This window comes from Ranitomeya imitator, chromosome 4 (assembly GCF_032444005.1).
Source record: "Ranitomeya imitator isolate aRanImi1 chromosome 4, aRanImi1.pri, whole genome shotgun sequence".
Taxonomy (NCBI): domain Eukaryota; kingdom Metazoa; phylum Chordata; class Amphibia; order Anura; family Dendrobatidae; genus Ranitomeya; species Ranitomeya imitator.
This window is the reverse complement of record NC_091285.1, coordinates 583,113,642-583,131,782: the sequence shown is the minus strand read 5'-3', so window position 1 is coordinate 583,131,782 and position 18,141 is coordinate 583,113,642. Positions and strand designations below refer to the sequence as shown.

At 49.3% G+C, this 18,141-nt stretch overlaps 1 protein-coding gene across 2 annotated transcripts in view; it reads left to right on the top strand.

Annotated features, from left to right (window-relative positions):
• The first annotated feature begins 9,458 nt into the window (after window positions 1-9,458).
• The window catches only part of EIF3J (eukaryotic translation initiation factor 3 subunit J), a 39,191-nt gene continuing 30,508 nt past the window's right edge, over window positions 9,459-18,141 (top strand). Inside the window, exon 1 of one of the 2 annotated variants that reach the window (XM_069766459.1) lies at window positions 9,459-9,624. In XM_069766459.1, coding sequence (XP_069622560.1) covers window positions 9,603-9,624 — 22 coding nt within the window. In that variant the 5' untranslated portion in view covers window positions 9,459-9,602. The remainder of the gene's footprint in view (window positions 9,625-18,141) is intronic. The other variant, XM_069766460.1, reaches the window with a different exon arrangement.

Sequence of the window (18,141 nt, the reverse complement as noted above, 5' to 3'; positions counted from 1 at the left end):
TGTCATGGTATATGGTGGTTAAGATAAGGACATCCCTCTTGTCCTTGACCACCAGCATGTTGTCACTGCATTGGGCTCTGATGTTGCCCTTTCTCAGTAGTTTTCCAATTAGTGGCTTAGGGAGGCCTCTCTGATTTTTTCACACGTTGTCACATGCAACTGTACCCCTCAATAAGGCAGCACACTGCAGTGCCAAAACATGCAAACATGAAACACGAAAATTGAACTGCATTACTGCACTAGAAATATGAAAAATGAGAGCGTTTAGTGCATAAAAATGGCCAATTTTATGTGTACCTGGTAGCCACTTTACGGCATCTCTCTTATACCAGGTCCTACACTTGCCTTTCCTCGCTGAGAATAAATGTCTCCATCTGAATGGGTACCTGTGAAACCTCTTCTTAGACTAAAATTTTCTCTCTCAGTGGAGGGGTATTGGACCTGCTGTAATTAAAACACCTGTGGCTAGGAGGCGGAGTGCTCGATCAGAAGGCTAAAGAATATATTTAAAAAAACTGACCGTCACATCCAAACATAGACTAACTGTGAACAGGTGCTGAACCCAGAGTCGCCAACTCATATATAGTCAAGTAAATAAGGCAGCACACTGCAGCGCCAAAACATAAGAGACATGCCGTAAAGTGGCTACCAGGTACACATAAAATTGGCCATTTTTATCTGCTAAACGCTCTCATTTTTCATATTTCTAGTGCAGTAATGCAGTTCAATTTTCATGTGTCATGTTTTGGCGCTGCAGTGTGCTGCCTTATTTACTTGACTATATACGAGTTGGCGACTCTGGGTTCAGCACCTGTTCACACTTAGTCTATGTTTGGATGTGACGGTCAGTTTTTTGAAATGCAACTGTACCCCTGACACACAGGGTCTTAAAGAGTGGGATGCTGGCAAAAAACCTATCAATGTAGAGGCGATAACCTTTATCCAACAGTGGGTGCCAGCAATTCTCACGTAATTTTCCTACTCACCTCGGGACAAGATGGCACTCAGTGGGGTCAATCTGGGTGTCCTTACCTTTGTAGACCTTAAATCTGTGGGTGTACCCTGTACAATTTAGTTCCGTACCAGGCCCTCTTACTGGGCAGGTATTGTCGGAATTGTAGCCTCCCTTTTAAGTAAATCAAAAGATTCACTTATACAGTTGTATCTTTGTGAGGTTGTATGCCTCAGCAAATTTTCTGCTGAAATGGTCAAAATTAGGATCACATCGGGGAGGACACTGCACATTATCACTATAATGCAAAAGATTTTGGATTGCTTCGAATCGTGCCCTTGTCATGGCCATACGGAAAACTGGTGTGCTGTAGAGTATATAAGTGCTCCAGCATTGCAGAAACTCTGGTTTCCTATGTCCATATGCAGCACAACTCCCCAAAATGTCATCATCTCTGCTACATGTACAGGGGTCCATCTGGCATGTGATGATGTTGGTTTTGTTTGAAAAATTGATGGGAATCCAAATTTGTCTGGGCCACAATAAGAGCTATTATTTATTTGCCAAAAAAGAAATAGAACAAAATCAATTTCAGTGAGGTCTGTAACATCAAATTGGATTCTTAAGCTGCCCATGAAATCTGGAATAACGGGCTAATCATTTTCGGGGTGTGGAGTCCATATTGGATTGCTATAGGGGTTGCCTGGGTCAAAGGGTGCCTTGATGGGGGTCCCTCCTCACTAGATAAGGAGGAGGAAGAGGCATAGAGGAGTGTGGGATCTTCCTCACTGGCTGAATCCATGTCGGAGGAAAGAAAGCGTATGCCTCCTCTGGTGAATAGTGTCTTCTTGACGAATGAGCAAATTATTATTATTTATTGTTATAGCGCCATTTATTCCATGGCGCTTTACATGTGAGGAGGGGTATACATAATAAAAACAAGTACAATAATCTTAAAGGGAACCTGTCACCTGAATTTGGCGGGACTGGTTTTGGGTCATATGGGCGGAGTTTTGGGGTGTTTGATTCACCCTTTCCTTACCCGCTGGCTGCATGCTGGCTGCAATATTGGATTGAAGTTCATTCTCTGTCCTCTGTAGTACATGCCTGCACAAGGCAAGATTGCTTTGCGCAGGCGTGTACTATGGAGGACAAAGAATGAACTTCAATCCAATATTGCAGCCAGCATGCAGCCAGCGGGTAAGGAAAGGGTGAATCAAACACCCGAAAACTCCGCCCATATGACCCAAAACCAGTCCCGCCAAATTCAGGTGACAGAGTCCCTTTAAACAATACAAGTCATGACTGGTACAGGAGGAGAGACGACCCTGCCCGCGAAGGCTCACAATCTACAAGATTTTATTTTATTCTTCAAAACACTTGGGATGTGTGTGTAAGTTGTGGTTTTACACTTGTATTGTGTGGGGCTTGTGTAAATGGCAGGGCTGTGGAGTCGGTAAGCCACAGTTGCGACTCCGACTCCTTCATAAATGGCCAATTCGTAACAATAAATTTACTGTTGTCATATATTAACATCGTGCTTATTCAGTTTCTCACCATCATATAAGTAATCAGACCACTTAGAGCAAAAACTATATTTATTAGAATACAATTAGAATATAGCAAAAAACTTTTATAAACTTTTATAAACTCTTGTAAGTAAATATGCAATAAACAGTGTTATGCAGTTAATAAGAAATCTATAAATTTGTCCTCAGAAAAAGTATTGCCTCTGTCAGATCCTCCTTCATGGATGCCCTCAAATCTGATCTAATTATTTTGAGAGCAGAGAACAACCTCTCTACACTAACTTGGGTTGGTGGCAAAGCAGTAACCACTCATGCAACATCTCTGACAATGTCAGGATAGAGACACTTGTTGCACTGTTATTTTTGATGAACGGTCAAATTTCTCAATTTCTTTTAGTGCACATGAAAAATTCTGCTGAAATGTACTGGCTGTGTTCTTTGATGGGGATGACTCTTCTATGCTGTAACACTTTGCACGGTCCTTGTGATCCAAATATTTTTCGAAATTAAATTCTTCATCAGTTGATGAGGGTAAAGATGTGGCAGGACGACCAAATTCTTCTTGTTCCTCCTGACTGTTCTGCAACCCTTTCATCCTTACTGCTATTTCAAACAGAGCTTCTTTTCCTTTAGATAGCTGTTGATCATCTAGAAGAATCCGATGCATTGGGTCTACATAAACAGCTGCCAAAAGAATGTTATTTTGTAATAGTAGCTCCTCTCTTTGTTTCATTGATGTAGCAATGCCACTTACAATTAACCCTCCTCTTTGGGACAGGCGAAACATCAGGTTCTTCCACTCCTTTAAGAAAATACTTGGAGTTAAATCCTCTGCTTGTAATTTTTTAGTCACTGTAAATGGGTGCTCAAGCAATTTTTCCAGCTGAGTCACCTGATTCCATTGACTTTCATTTAGCGTCAGTTGAGGGTTAGCCATGTCAACAAGAAAGGTTTTCAGTTCAACCAAGCGCTGAATCATTAAGTACTGCCCCATCGTGTGGCTCGATCAATAATTGCCCCTTTTCCAGCACGTCTCTTCAAAATTGAGTCAACTTTAGGGGTTTTGGCAACAGTAGCCAATTTTCTCATCTTGCCAATCAGTGCAGCAGCATGTCCTTCTTGCAGACTGTCTCTTATAGCCAGCTGTAGCGTATGCACAACACAGCGCATGTGATGAATGAAAGAACGTATTGACACAGTTTCAACAAGATCATCTAAACTATCATGTTGCTGTTCATCTGAAGCAACTTCAGTTTGCTCCTCAGTTACAATACCGTGTTCCTCTATTTCAAACATTTCTGTGTCTGTGGACCCAGAATGTTCTTCTAGCTGCTGGTCACCATCATTACTCTCATTCATTAGCTTAATAGTACTTATCATATTTGAAGCATTGTCAGTTACGACAGAAAGAACTTGCTCTTTTTTAAGTTCATAGTCTTGCAGAGCCTTTTCCACCAAGACCTGGAGAAACTCACTGGTGTGATGAGCTTTGGTGTCTTTTACTGCCAATGTCTTGATAACTATTTCATTTTTGTCACAAACAAATCGGACATTGATGGTAAAATAGTTCACTCTGTGAGGTGTGTAGGCATCCATTTTAAGAAACAGAAAGCGTCCCTTGAGAGTTTTTTTTTTTAAGTTCTTCTTTTTGTTTAAAAGCTTCTTCGATTACTAATTTTTTTATACTCTCTCTCCAGAGAAACACCAAGCTTGCAGGCCATTTCCCCATTCAGACACATAAAAGCTGGTCGTGAAAATAATGAAATAGGCACACTATTCTTTACAAGCTCTATGATCTGTTTTTTTTAAATGTATCTACTGTCATTGTCACAGTAACTTTGTCATTGACAAAATATCTTGCAACTGATGGCTGCAAAGTTCTCTGCTCCTTTGTTTGGCTGGAAGAGCTGGGCACTGGTTCATTGGTTTAGATGCAGTCTTTCTCATCCACTGCTTTCAGTACTTCTGGATGAAAGTGCGGTAAATGTCTCTTTAGATTAGAAGCTCTGGCAGGAGCATTTTTATCTTTGCCTGAATATGCACTGATCTTGGCTTCACAGCATTTGTTTTCGTCTGGATCATTTGTCATACACTTACAGACATAATGTTTTCTATCTTGAGTGATGGTGAAATGTTCAAATACATCTGATTTAGGGTATGTGCACACGTCAGGATTTTTGGCAGAAATTTTCCTGACAAAAACCTGACATTTCTGCCAGAAATCCGCATGCGTTTTTTGACGTGTTTTTGGTGCGTTTTTTCACAAATGCATAGAATTGCGGGAAAATCACAGAAAATCCGCAAAAATAATGAACATGCTCATTTTTTTACCGCAATGCGTTTTTTCGCGGAAAACATGCAGAATGCATTCTCAATGATAGAATGCATGCTAAATGATAGAATGCATAATGTATGTGTTTTTATAGCGTTTTTAGCGCAAAAAAAATGTGAAAAAAACCTGATAGTGTGCACATAGCCTAAATGTGACGCTTCTTTGACATTCTCAGGTTTTTAATTCTGCATTCACAATCCAAATGACAATTGTTTTTCCTAAAAACAATTCTACAAAACTATTGCCAGGTTGTACAACTGATATAGTGGTCAGTAATACTGTTATTCCTCATGTACTCACAGTTAACTGATGCAAAGTTTGTTGAAAGGATACCTCTTACAGTCTTCCTCTTCTGAGTAGCAGCTGTGAGATGCTTGGAAGAATCACACCAAACATCTAGTCTAGAGGAGGAGCTTTACTACTAAGAATTTGCAACACATTTTCACTTTCAGTTTCATACATTGTAGGTAGGGGGGTTGGGGCAGCATGAGGATAACCAAGTATAAGATTAGATAAGGGCAGTGGAGAACAGTGACACACAAGAATTAAGGGTACCGTCACACAGTGGCATTTTGATCGCTACGACGGCACGATTTGTGACGTTCCAGCGATATATCCGTGACGTTCCAGCGATCTCGCTGTGTCTGACACGCTCCTGCGATCAGGGACCCCGCTGAGAATCGTACGTCGTAGCAGATCGTTTGAAACTTTCTTTCGTCGTCTAGTGTCCCGCTGTGGCGGCATGATCGCATGGTGTAACAAAGGTGTGCACGATATTGTATACGATGTGCGCATAGTAACCAACGGCTTCTACATCGCACATACGTCATGAAATTATCGCTCCAGCGTCGTACATTGCAAAGTGTGACAGCAGTCTACGACGCTGGAGCGATATTGTTACGATGCTGGAGCGTCACGGATCATACCGTCGTAGCGATCAAAATGCTACTGTGTGACGGTACCCTAAGAAATGTCTATCTCCAGCAGAACTGCTTATCACTGTTGTTCATAGTTTGATAGAACATATATATTTGAGTAACATTTATAAAATTCATATGAAAGTTCAATTATGAAATATTAATACATTTTTTTTTAAAGCTGGAGTCGGAACATTTCTACCGACTCCGACAAAAACTAACTCCGACTCCACAGCCCTGGTAAATGGTACAAAATTTAGAAGAAACACAGAAGAAAAAAAAAAACAAAAAGAAAAATCCCATTAGCTATAAACAAAACGTTTGTATAAAAAAAATTTGTGATGTCGACTACACTAATGCCCTACCTATAAAGTTACTCAACGCTATTCTTTTTTGGGGGGGGCAAAGAGAAACGGATGTCACTAACAATGCGACGTACGTTCCACTAATGCACTACCTAAAAATTTATTCGACACATTTTTTTTTTTTTTTTTGCAAAAGAAAAACACTACCTCCCTATAAAGCTAGTCTGTACTATTTTTATATCTAAAAGAAAAATGGGACGGCACATACTGTAACGTCCACTACTCTGAAAAAGTCCCTTGGCGCAGTCTCTGATTGTCAGCGATATCAATCAGAGCGCTGCAACCACTGGAAGAGCATGAATGCTCAGCGCAGGATGCCACACACACGGAAATAGCACAAAAAATACAATTGGGAGTGGGGAGAAATGGGAACTGCTGCTGTTCCACCTCTCGTGTCTCCCCTTTTCCTCATAGTCTGTAAGCTTGCGAGCAGGGCCCTCACTCCTCTTGGTATCTATTTTGAACTGTGATTTCTGTTATGCTGTAATGTCTATTGTCTGTACAAGTCGCCTCTATAATTTGTAAAGCGCTGCGGAATATGTTGGCGCTATATAAAATTATTATTATGCTGTGATCACAGATCAGTCATACAGCAGCCAGCACACAACACAGCAGGAGATCACAGGAGCAGGAGACACAGCTCGGCGGAGGATTAGCAGCCGTCTTCACCACGCTGCATTGGGCGGTGACCACAAGTAGCGGCGCTGTATAGCTTTGGGGGAAACGCAGCTCCTGCTGTGCCGCGTATATATGGCACGTCGGGAAGAGGTTAAAGGGATTATCCAGGACATTTTACTTTTTTGACTATGGGCCTAAAAAACTAACAGGTAGGGAATAGCTAACAGACGCAACTACCTGCCTGTTCCATCCAGCACCAGCTCTGAGCGTTAATTGACAGCTCCTGCTGGCGATTCCGCAGCTCCACATGGCAGAGCAGCTCTTCTTCTTCCACTACTGTTGACAGGGCACGACTTTTGAGGTCATGTGAATTGACAGTTTCCCACTGTTAGGCAGCAGGAGGTCTTCTGCCACTCAGACACCGGCTGTCACTCAGCATGACACCAGCTGTCACTCAGCACGGCAATGCCTGTCACGCAGCACAACACCAGCTGTCACTTAGCACGACACCGCCTGTCACTCAGCACGGCAATGCCTGTCACTCAGCACGACACCAGCTGTCACTCAGCACGACACCAGCTGTCACTCAGCACGGCAATGCCTGTCACACAGCACGACACCAGCTGTCACTCAGCACGACACCAGCTGTCACTCAGCACGACACCAGCTGTCACTCAGCACGACACCATCTGTCACACAACACGACACCGCCTGTCACACAGCACACCAGCTGTCACACAGCACGACACCGCCTGTCACTCAGCACGACACCGCCTGTCACTCCGCACGACACCGCCTGTCACTCCGCACGGCAATGCCTGTTACGCAGCACAACACCAGCTGTCACACAGCACACCAGCTGTCACACAGCACGACACCGCCTGTCACTCAGCATGGCAATGCCTGTCACACAGCACAATAGCTGTCACTCAGCATGACACCGCTTGTCACTCAGCACGACACCAGCTGTCACTCAGCACGGCAATGCCTGTCGCGCAGCACACCAGCTGTCACTCAGCACGACACCAGCTGTCACTCAGCACGACACCACCTGTCACTCAGCACGACACCACCTGTCACTCAGCACGACACCACCTGTCACTCAGCACGACACCAGCTGTCACGCAGCACGACACCAGCTGTCACGCAGCACGACACCAGCTGTCACACAACACGACACCAGCTGTCACACAACACGACACCGCCTGTCACACAGCACAACAGCTGTCACTCAGCACCACACCAGCTGTCACTCAGCATGGCAATGCCTTTCACTCAGCATGGCACCAGCTGTCATTCAGCACGGCAATGCCTGTCACACAGCACAACACCAGCTGTCACTCAGCACGGCAATGCCTGTCACACAGCACAACAGCTGTCACTCAGCATGACACCGCCAGTCACTCAGCACGACACCAGCTGTCACTCAGCACGACACCGCCTGTCACTCAGCACGGCAATGCCTGTCACACAGCACAACAGCTGTCACTCAGCATGACACCGCCTGTCACTCAGCACGACACCAGCTGTCACTCAGCACGACACCAGCTGTCACGCAGCACGACACCAGCTGTCACTCGGCACGACACCAGCTGTCACACAACACGACACCGCCTGTCACACAACACAACAGCTGTCACTCAGCACGACACCGCCTGTCACGCAGCACGACACCAGCTGTCACACAACACGACACCGCCTGTCACACAACACAACAGCTGTCACTCAGCACCACACCAGCTGTCACTCAGCATGGCAATGCCTTTCACTCAGCACGACACCAGCTGTCACTCCGCGTATATATGGCACGTCGGGAAGAGGTTAAAGGGATTATCCAGGACATTTTACTTTTTTGACTATGGGCCTAAAAAACTAACAGGTAGGGAATAGCTAACAGACGCAACTACCTGCCTGTTCCATCCAGCACCAGCTCTGAGCGTTAATTGACAGCTCCTGCTGGCGATTTCGCAGCTCCACATGGCAGAGCAGCTCTTCTTCTTCCACTACTGTTGACAGGGCACGACTTTTGAGGTCATGTGAATTGACAGTTTCCCACTGTTAGGCAGCAGGAGGTCTTCTGCCACTCAGACACCGGCTGTCACTCAGCATGACACCAGCTGTCACTCAGCACGGCAATGCCTGTCACGCAGCACAACACCAGCTGTCACTTAGCACGACACCGCCTGTCACTCAGCACAACACCAGCTGTCACTCAGCACAATGCCTGTCACTCAGTACACCGTCTTGTCTCTCAGCACTACACCACCTGTCGCTCAGCACGACACCACAGAGTAGAACAGGAAGGTAGTTAGGAACTACTTGCCTATTAGCTCTTCGGCCCATAGCGAAAAAATCTAATAATCATGGCTAACCCCTTTAAGGCCCAAAAGCCTCTGCAATTTCCCTGTAAACAGTGGAGTTACACCCGTGTGCTATTTCTTCACAGTCGCCATTTTTTGCAGTCTACAAGTCTGTCTGTGAAAAAAACAGATCTGTTTCAGCCCCGTAGTCGCGCCAGCAGACCCCAGAGCCGCACGTCCCCTCCTCCACACGTGTCAGGACAAGTACAGAGCCCACTGAGTACTGAGACCACGTGACTCTCACGTGTTAGCGGGAACATGGCGGAGCACAGTGCCACACTGCCGGCTGCGCTGTTCCCTCCCTCTCCCGTGTCATGCACAGGAAGTGCTCCTGCTCCGCGCCAGCATCTGTGGAGCCGAAACGACTTCACCCTCCAACTCCTATGTAAAGCAATGTAGAAGACTTGGGAGTAGCAAGATGGCGCCGGCTGCGGCACTGGGTGGAGTGACGTACTTCCGGTGAGGGGCCCACTAGACCTGAGTGCGCCGCGCGGTGAGTCAGAGAGAGCCGGAGCGGCAGCGGGAAGACATGGCGGAGACCGACAGCTGGGGTGAGAGCACGGGCTGCTGCGCCACCGCTTTATTCATGTATATCCCCGAGGTCCCCGTTGCGCGCTGACTGAGCAGGGGGCGCCGACTCCTGTCCATATGGCCTCCGGTCTTCCCGGGATGTCACTTGTTTTATCTTAGTCCATCTAGGCCTCGCCCATCCCCGGGTGCTCCTGCTCTTTGCCTTGTGATAGGGCTACCGCCCGGGTAGTCCTGCCCTCTAGCGGTGGGGCTCTTTCTAGTGGCTGCTATCATGGCGTCTATGCCCTGGGTGGTAATGATGAGAGCCCTGTAGTAAGAGTCTCTTGTCTTTACTGTGTGTTGTGGGGCGACCCTGGCCGGCGGGGGGGGGCATGTTGTGGGGCGACCCTGGCCGGCGGGGGGGGGGCATGTTGTGGGGTGACCCTGGCCGGCGGGGGGGGGGCATGTTGCGGGGTGACCCTGGCCGGCGGGGGGGGGGGCATGTTGCGGGGTGACCCTGGCCGGGGGGGGGGGCTTGTTGCGGGGTGACCCTGGCCGGGGGGGGGGCATGTTGCGGGGTGACCCTGGCCGGCGGGGGGGGGGGGGGGGGGCATGTTGCGGGGCGACCCTGGCCGGCGGGGGAGGGGGGGGGGGCATGTTGCGGGGCGACCCTGGGGGGGGGGGGCATGTTGCGGGGTGACCCTGGCCGGCGGGGGAGGGGGGGGGGCATGTTGCGGGGCGACCCTGGCCGGCGGGGGAGGGGGGGGGCTATGTTGCGGGGCTACCCTGGCCGGCGGGGGAGGGGGGGGGGCTATGTTGCGGGGCGACCCTGGCCGGCGGGGGGGGGGGGGGCTATGTTGCGGGGCGACCCTGGCCGGCGGGGGGGGGGGGGGGCATGTTGCGGGGTGACCCTGGCCGGCGGGGGGGGGGGGGCATGTTGCGGGGTGACCCTGGCCGGAGGGGGGGGGGGGGATTGTTGTGGGGCGACCCTGGCCGGCGGGGGGGGGGCCAAGATTAGTTATGTTGGGAAGTTCTGAGCACTCCCAGCAGTTCACTTAGGCTACTTTCACACTAGCGTCGGATTCGGCCCGACGCTAGCGTTTGTTGTGCAGCAGATGCATTTCTCCGGCGCATCCGCTGCCCTATGGGGAGGTGGGGGCGGAGTTCCGGCCGCGCATGCGCGGTTGGAAAAAGCGGTCCGCCGGCTGCAAAAAACGTTACATTTAACGTTTTTTGCTCCTGGCGGTCCGCCACAACACGGCGCAACCGTCTCAAGACGGTTGCAACGTTTGTCAATACGTCGCAATGCGTCGGTAATGTAACACTATGGGGCAAAAACGGGGGAGGGGGGGGGGCATGTTGCGGGGCGACCCTGGCCGGTGGGGGAGGGGGGGGGCATGTTGCGGGGCGACCCTGGCCGGCGGGGGGGGGGGGGCATGTTGCGGGGTGACCCTGGCCGGCGGGGGGGGGGGGGGGCATGTTGCGGGGCGACCCTGGCCGGCGGGGGAGGGGGGGGGGGGCATGTTGCGGGGCGACCCTGGGGGGGGGGGCATGTTGCGGGGTGACCCTGGCCGGCGGGGGAGGGGGGGGGGGCATGTTGCGGGGCGACCCTGGCCGGCGGGGGAGGGGGGGGGCTATGTTGCGGGGCGACCCTGGCCGGCGGGGGAGGGGGGGGGGCTATGTTGCGGGGCGACCCTGGCCGGCGGGGGAGGGGGGGGGCTATGTTGCGGGGCGACCCTGGCCGGCGGGGGGGGGGGGGGGCTATGTTGCGGGGCGACCCTGGCCGGCGGGGGGGGGGCTATGTTGCGGGGCGACCCTGGCCGGCGGGGGGGGGGGGGGCATGTTGCGGGGTGACCCTGGCCGGAGGGGGGGGGGATTGTTGTGGGGCGACCCTGGCCGGCGGGGGGGGGGGGGCCAAGATTACTTATGTTGGGAAGTTCTGAGCACTCCCAGCAGTTCACTTAGGCTACTTTCACACTAGCGTCGGATTCGGCCCGACGCTAGCGTTTGTTGTGCAGCAGATGCATTTCTCCGGCGCATCCGCTGCCCTATGGGGAGGTGGGGGCGGAGTTCCGGCCGCGCATGCGCGGTTGGAAAAAGCGGTCCGCCGGCTGCAAAAAACGTTACATTTAACGTTTTTTGCTCCTGGCGGTCCGCCACAACACGGCGCAACCGTCTCAAGACGGTTGCAACGTTTGTCAATACGTCGCAATGCGTCGGTAATGTAACACTATGGGGCAAAAACGCATCCTGCAAACAACTTTGCAGGATGCGTTTTTTCCCCTAAACGACACATTGCGACGTATTAAAAAAAAAAAAGCCAGTGTGAAAGTAGCCTAAAGCTTGTTTTTTCTTCTCTTACAATGTTGGCTGTAGAGGTCAGGGTGTGCGGCTCCTGGATCGCCCTCTCCATATGCTGTATTACTAGGAGAACCCCCAACTCCCTGAATATCCCTCTATTGTCTGGTATACAGATTAGTGATGAATGCATGTGCCAGGGTAAGGTCTTATCTGAGCATGCTCAGATGCTAACTGCCTTTTGGCGTGCTCGAAAAAAGTCTCGAGTCCCTGTGGCTGTATGTCTCACGACTGTTCAACAATGTCAGCACATGTAGTGGTTGTCTAAGGCCGGAGTCACACTACAGTGAGATACGGCCGAGTCTTGCAGGTTAAAACCAAGCTCTGGCACCAGCACTCCAGAGCGGAGCGTGCGGCCGCACAGCAATACATGGAGCAGCACGCTCCGCTCCGGAGTGCCGGTGCCAGAGCTTGGTTTTAACCTGCAAGACTCGGCCGTATCTCACTGTAGTGTGACTCCGGCCTAATAAACAGACTCCCTGCATATGTTGCGGCTGTCGAACATCCATGAGACATGCAGCTGCAGGGACTCGAACATATTTGACCCCGCCGAGAACACTCGGTTAGCACCTGAGCATGCTCGCTTGTCACAAATGGAGATGTTTCTTCTATGAGGGTCATAGTAACATAGTTAGTAAGGCCGAAAAAAGACATTTCCATCCAGTTCAGCCTATATTCCATCATTATTATTATTATTATACATTTTTATAGCGCCATTTATTCCATGGCGCTTTACATGTGAATACGGGGCAAATATAGACAAATACATTAAACATGAGCAGATAACAAGGCACACGAGTACATAAGGAGGGAGGACCCTGCCCGCGAGGGCTCACAGTCTGCAGGGGGTGGGTGAGGATACACTAGGAGAGGGAAGAGCTGGCTGTGCGGCTGTTCAGTAGGTTGAGGATCACTGCAGGCTGTAGGCTTGTCGGAAGAGATGAGTCTTCAGGTTCTTTTTGAAGGTTTCTATGGTAGGCGTGAGTCTGATGTGTTGGGGTAGAGAGTTCCAGAGTATGGGGGAAGCACGGGAGAAGTCTTGGATGCGGTTATGGGAAGAAGAGATGAGAGGGGAGTAGAGAAGGAGGTCTTGGGAGGATCGGAGGTTGCGTGTAGGTAGGTACCGGGAGACCATGTCACGGATGTATGGAGGAGACAGGTTGTGGATGGCTTTGTATGTCAGTGTGAGGGTTTTGAACTGGAGTCTCTGGGCGATAGGAAGCCAGTGAAGGGCTTGACACAGGGGAGAGGCTGGGGAATAGCGAGGGGACAGGTAGATTAGTCGGGCAGCAGAGTGTAGGATGGATTGGAGTGGTGCCAGAGTGCTAGAGGGGAGTCCAGAGAGTAGGAGGTTGCAGTAGTCGAGGCGGGAGATGATAAGGGCATGCACTAGCGTTTTTGCAGTGTGGCGGTCAAGGAAAGCACGGATCCGGGAAATATTTTTGAGTTTGAGACGACAGGAGGAGGCAAGGGCTTGGATATGTGGCTTGAAAGAGAGGGCAGAGTCGAGGATCACCCCGAGGCATCGGGCGTGTGGGACTGGGGAAAGTGAGCAGCCATTGACATTGATGGATAGGTCTGGTGGAGGGGTAGAGTGAGATGGGGGAAAGATAATGAATTCTGTTTTGTCCATGTTCAGTTGTAGTAATAAATCCCCAGATCTACGTCCTTCTACAGAACCTAATAATTGTATGATACAATATTGTTCTGCTCCAGGAAGACATCCAGGCCTCTCTTGAACCCCTCGACTGAGTTCGCCATCACCACCTCCTCAGGCAAGCAATTCCAGATTCTCACTGCCCTAACAGTAAAGAATCCTCTTCTATGTTGGTGGAAAAACCTTCTCTCCTCCAGACGCAAAGAATGCCCCCTTGTGCCCGTCACCTTCCTTGGTATAAACAGATCCTCAGCGAGATATTTGTATTGTCCCCTTATATACTTATACATGGTTATTAGATCGCCCCTCAGTCGTCTTTTTTCTAGACTAAATAATCCTAATTTTGCTAATCTATCTGGGTATTGTAGTTCTCCCATCCCCTTTATTAATTTTGTTGCCCTCCTTTGTACTCTCTCTAGTTCCATTATATCCTTCTGAGCACCCCATTATATCCTTCCTGAGCACCAGGTCCCTTGTCTGCTATACCATCTGATACCATATCTGATCACTGGTAGTTTTAGATGCCGTCCTTGCTGTGATGGGTCCCTGACATTTTAATATATGGCCAGTTTTGTGATGTAGGCTAAGTTCACGCAAGCATATGGAAAATAGGTTCTCATAGTGGTCCGTTTGTTATCTGTTTTTTTTTTTTCATCTTTAATTTAAAAATGTTAATTAAAAAAACCTCTATCTTTTCAATGGATCTGCTAAATACTGATGCCATATGGATGGTGTTTTTGTGCATCCGTTGAAATGGTCACTCATAAAACGGATGAGATCAGCAGCTGTTCTCATAACTTCTCCCACTCCAGTAGACGGTCTGAAAGTACTGTAGTATGTATGATCTTAGTTTTATAGTCATACTATGGCCATATTTTTCCATTAAATGGTTTACTGGCTTTAGCATTTTATCACCAGTAGTTTCAAAGATCTAAAACAAACTGAGCTGGTATTCACCTTACCTTGAGTGGTGGCTCTCTGCTGCTGCTCAGTTTTCTGTTTTTTTTTGGTTGATGTGATGTGATGACTACAGTGCACATCACCACTGCAGCCAATCACTGTGCTCAATGATTGACTATATAGGTAATGTAAACAGACTGGAGCAGTAGTGGCTTGACGTTGGGTAGGGTAAAGGTACTGTCACACTAGACGATATCGCTAGCGATCCGTGACGTTGCAGCGTCCTCGCTAGCGATATCGTCCAGTGTGACACACAGCAGCGATCAGGCCCCTGCTGGGAGATTGCTGGTCGGGGAAGAAAGTCCAGAACTTTATTTCGTCGCTGGACTCCCCGTAGACATCGCTGAATCGGCGTGTGTGACACCGATTCAGCGATGTCTTTGCTGGTAACCAGGGTAAACATCGGGTAACTAAGCGCAGGGCCGCGCTTAGTAACCCGATGTTTACCCTGGTTACCATCCTAAAAGTAAAAAAACAAACACTACATACTTACCTACCGCTGTCTGTCCTCCAGCGCTGTGCTCTGCTCTCCTCCTTCTCTGGCTGTGAGTGTCGGTCAGCCGGAAAGCAGAGCGGTGACGTCACCGCTCTGCTTTCTGGCTGCCCGGCGCTCACAGCCAGACCAGAGAAGCAGAGCGCCGAGGACAGACGGCTGTAGGTAAGTATGTAGCGTTTGTTTTTTTACTTTTTAGGATGGTAACCAGGGTAAACATCGGGTTACTAAGCGCGGCCCTGCGCTTAGTTACCCGATGTTTACCCTGGTTACCGGGGACCTCGGGATCGTTGGTCGCTGGAGAGCGGTCTGTGTGACAGCTCTCCAGCGACCAAACAGCGACGCTGCAGCGATCCGGATCGTTGTCGGTATCGCTGCAGCGTCGCTATGTGTGACGGTACCTTTAGGCGAGTATCTGCTCAGCCAATGTAGACTCTGAGCCGCTGAGCTCAGTGATTGGCTGCAGCAGTGATGTGCATTGTAGTCATGACCTCACCGCAGCAGTCTATAAGCAGAGAATGGAATAGTCCCAGAGTGCAAGCATTTGGAGCAGGGTAAGGAGAGGACCAGCTCAGTTTATTATATCCCTCTGCTTCCCTATAACAGTTAAGGGACTGGACTGTCAGCACAGAATGACTGTTCAAAATCCCACCCCTCGGTGCTTCACAGCGCGGCCAATCATTTATATTACCCACCTGCTTGTTTCCCATTTATCTCCTCCTTTCTCTGGCTTTATGATGCCAGAGCTGTCAGAGGGTGGTGGAAACAGAACGCAAGCAGGTGGGAAGGTGTATATAAATGATTGGCCAAGCCATGAAGCACCGAGTGGCGGGGCTTGGCTTGAACAGGAACTATTCTGTGCTGACAGTGCCATTAAAATTAGAAGAATATATCAGCCTTCCCCCAGACCATGCACCTGGCCATTGAACTGGACGATAGACCGCCGTGTACCGTAAATTAAATTTTTTTTATTTTTTTTTCTCCTTCTAGCCCACAGATTTACAATTTGCCTGTAATAACGTTTCCACATTTAGGCTCGCTACGATCCCTAGGAACCAAACAAGTTGTGATGATTGGTTAAAGGGAACCTGTCACTGATGCCCTTCTGTGCCAGCTGTCAGTCAGCACAGGGGCGTGTTTACAGCCACCACTCCCAGTATACTGAGCAGTGACTGTGCCTGCGCTGGCACACCTGTATAATTGACAGCTGGCTGCTCCTGGAAGGAACAAAGTCCATCTTCTCCTGAGTGCTGCACTCTTAGTAGAGCAGCCGGACATCTTATTTACACTGTTAGTTTGCAGGTTAATAGCATTATTTGGCTTGACAAGTTTCCTTTAACCCCTTAACGATTACCAATACGCCTTTTAACGGCGGCAGTTAAGGGTACTTATTTCTTAGGCCAGGTTCATATTGCGTTAATGGCAATGCACTGATGGCATTTGTTACACAGCGGCACTAACGCAATGTAACGGGTACTTCATCACACCCACTGACTGCCATTATGTAGCACATCGCTAATGCATGTCATAATCTGCATGTGTTAGCGATGTGCCGTCATTCTGTGACGGACCCTCAGACGCGTCCGTCACGGCTATTGCAGATGGAGCTTCTGCGCGATCGCATAAGGCTACTTTCACACTAGCGTCGGAATCTCCCCGTCGCAATGCGTCGGGCAGAGATTCCGACGCTAGCGTTTAACGCACTGCACAACGGAGGCAGCGGATGCATTTCTCCGGCGGAGGTGGGGGCGGAGTTCCGGCCGCGCATGCGCGGTTGGAAAAAGCGGTCTGTCAGGAGCAAAAAATGTTACATGTAGCGTTTTTTGCTCCCGACGGTCCACCAAAGCACGACGCATCCGTCGCACGACGGATGCGACGTGTGGCAATCTGTCGCAATGCGTCGTCAATAGTGTTGAGCATTCCGATACCGCAAGTATCGGGTATCGGCCGATACTTGCGGTATCGGAATTCCGATACCGAGATCCGATACTTTTGTGGTATCGGGTATCGGTATTGGATCCATAGGGATGTGTAAAATAAAGAATTAAAATAAAAAATGTTGATATATTCACCTCTCCGGCGGCCCCTGGACATCACGCTGGTAACCGGCAGGCTTCTTTGTTTAAAATGAGCGCCTTTAGGACCTGCGAATGACGTCGCGGTTTCTGATTGGTCGCGTGCCGCTCATGTGACCGCCACGCGACCAATCAGAAGCCGCGACGTCATTCGCAGGTCCTAAAGGCGCTCATTTTCAACAAAGAAGCCTGCCGGTTACCAGCGTGATGTCCAGGGGCCGCCAGAGAGGTGAATATATCAATATTTTTTATTTTAATTCTTTATTTTACACATTAATATGGATCCCAGGGCCTGAAGGAGAGTTTCCTCTCCTTCAGACCCTGGGAACCATCAGGATACCTTCCGATACTTGGTGTCCCATTGACTTGTATTGGTATCGGATATCGGTATCGGCGATATCCGATATTTTTCGGGTATCGGCCGATACTATCCGATACTTTCAAGTATCGGACGTTATCGCTCAACACTAGTCGTCAATACAAGTCAATGGAGAAAAAAACGCATCCTGCAAGCACTTTTGCAGGATGCGTTTTTTTGTCCAAAACGACGCATTGCGACGTATGCCAAAAAACGCTAGTGTGAAAAAAGCCTAACGCGATCTTTAAAAGTCATTAGTGTTGCGCAGTCCGTTTAATGCATGCGTTAAACAGACTGCACCAAATGCAATATGAACATGGCCTTAGTGCCGTTTTCTAACGACGCTGAGAAGTAAGGTTGTAGCACCCCCTCCAGATTTGGAAAATCTCTGGGGTCTCAGCTATCATGACCCCAGAGAACATGATTTGGGTCGTTTACCATCCCCAGTGTTGCGATCGCTGTTATTGATGGAATAACGGCAACCGTAAAAAATTTAAATGTCCGGTTTCCATTTATTTCTCCTCTGATATGATCTAGCACATCAGATGAGAGTAAATGGGGTTCACCCTAGCCTCCCCGGTCCCTCCTTCCAGGAAGAAAATGGCGAGTGCGTACTGAGATCTGACGGCCGGCAACAATAGGAGATTTTTCCTATTG